Source organism: Carlito syrichta, unplaced genomic scaffold, assembly GCF_000164805.1.
Source record: "Carlito syrichta isolate Samal-C Ts95f unplaced genomic scaffold, Tarsius_syrichta-2.0.1 Scaffold304418, whole genome shotgun sequence".
NCBI classification, from domain to species: domain Eukaryota; kingdom Metazoa; phylum Chordata; class Mammalia; order Primates; family Tarsiidae; genus Carlito; species Carlito syrichta.
In genome coordinates this window covers 232,938-234,103 of record NW_007248514.1, presented here as the reverse complement: position 1 = coordinate 234,103, position 1,166 = coordinate 232,938, and the positions used below count along the sequence as shown (strand labels likewise).

The 1,166-nt window shown below is 64.3% G+C and overlaps 1 protein-coding gene across 1 annotated transcript in view; it reads right to left on the bottom strand.

Moving 5' to 3' along the window:
* HOXC11 (homeobox C11) overlaps positions 1–1,166 on the bottom strand; it is a 3,251-nt gene extending 2,085 nt beyond the window's left edge. Inside the window, exon 1 of the mRNA XM_008059885.1 lies at positions 371–1,166. Within this exon, the coding sequence (XP_008058076.1) occupies positions 371–1,052 (682 nt within the window). The 5' untranslated portion in view covers positions 1,053–1,166. The remainder of the gene's footprint in view (positions 1–370) is intronic.

The following is a 1,166-nucleotide window of genomic DNA, read 5'->3' as shown; positions in this document are numbered from 1 at the left end:
AGCCCGGCTCCCCATCCTTCCTTAAATGCTCCTCTAAGTTCACGATCAAAGTTAATATCGCCCGCAATGGTGGCGCTTTTAAAAATTTCACAGACCGAGAGAGATAACGGGGGAGGGGGGTTCTCCCGGCTTTTCCAAAGAGCCCTTTTCCCTCCCTCCCCACCCCTTCTCCATCGTAAAAAGTCGAGTCGTTGGGAGAGAGGGCTTTGTAGGTTATAATAAAATCCTTTGAATGCTTATAAAACTCCACATAAAATCGGACTGACCCAAAACACGAGGCTGTCCCCGCTCCCCTGGCCGCCCCCCTGCTCGCGCCCTCCCTCTGGCTCCCTCCCTCGCCGCCCGCCTGTCCCCGGCCGCCGCTACCTACTGGGGGCGGCTCCTTTGGCCGGCTCCTTGGCCGCGGAGTGGGCTGAGCCGGACGAGCTAGGATTCGTGTTCTCCTCCTCGGCCTCGGCCTCGGCCCCCGCCTCAGCCCGGGACGCCAGTCCCGAGGCCGGGGGCGCCTCGGGCTCCCCCTTGGCCTCGCCCTTGCCCGAGCAGGGGGGCTCGGCGGGCGCGTCGCCGCCGCCGCAGTAGGCGTTGTCGAAGAAGCGGTCGAAGGCTTGGGGCAGGACGCTGTTCTTGTTGACCGACGAGTAGAAGCCGGCGGGGGCGGCGTGCGGGGCGCGGGGGTGGTGGTGGCCGCCGTAGGAGCCTTCGTTCTTCATGAGGATCTCGGTGACGGTGGAGGGCGGCAGGCACTCCCGGTGCATGAGCTCGTCGGCCGCCGCATAGCAGGAAGAGTAGCTGTTCCGGTGGTGCCACTTGCCGGACGGCTCCAGGCCGTAGGAGACCTCCCGGACCGGGGGCACCTGGGCCGAGTAGGGGTAGGAGATCTGGCGAGAGGGGGCCTGGGGCAGGAAGGAGGAGACCGTGGAGAACTCGGGCATGTAGTAAGTGCAACTGGGCAGATAGAGGTTGGAGGCGCAGCTCCCTCGCTCGCCGAAATCCGCGCCCCTCTCCTTGCGCGAGGGCGAGCAGAAGTTGCCCAGGTTGACCGAGTTAAACATCGTTCTCCTCTCCCGCCGGCTCCGGATGGAGGTTTTGGACCCGGTCTAGCGAGGGGGGAAATTTTGGGAAGGCGAGATGACGCGTTATCCGTCTTAGTCTCTCTCCCCGAGCAC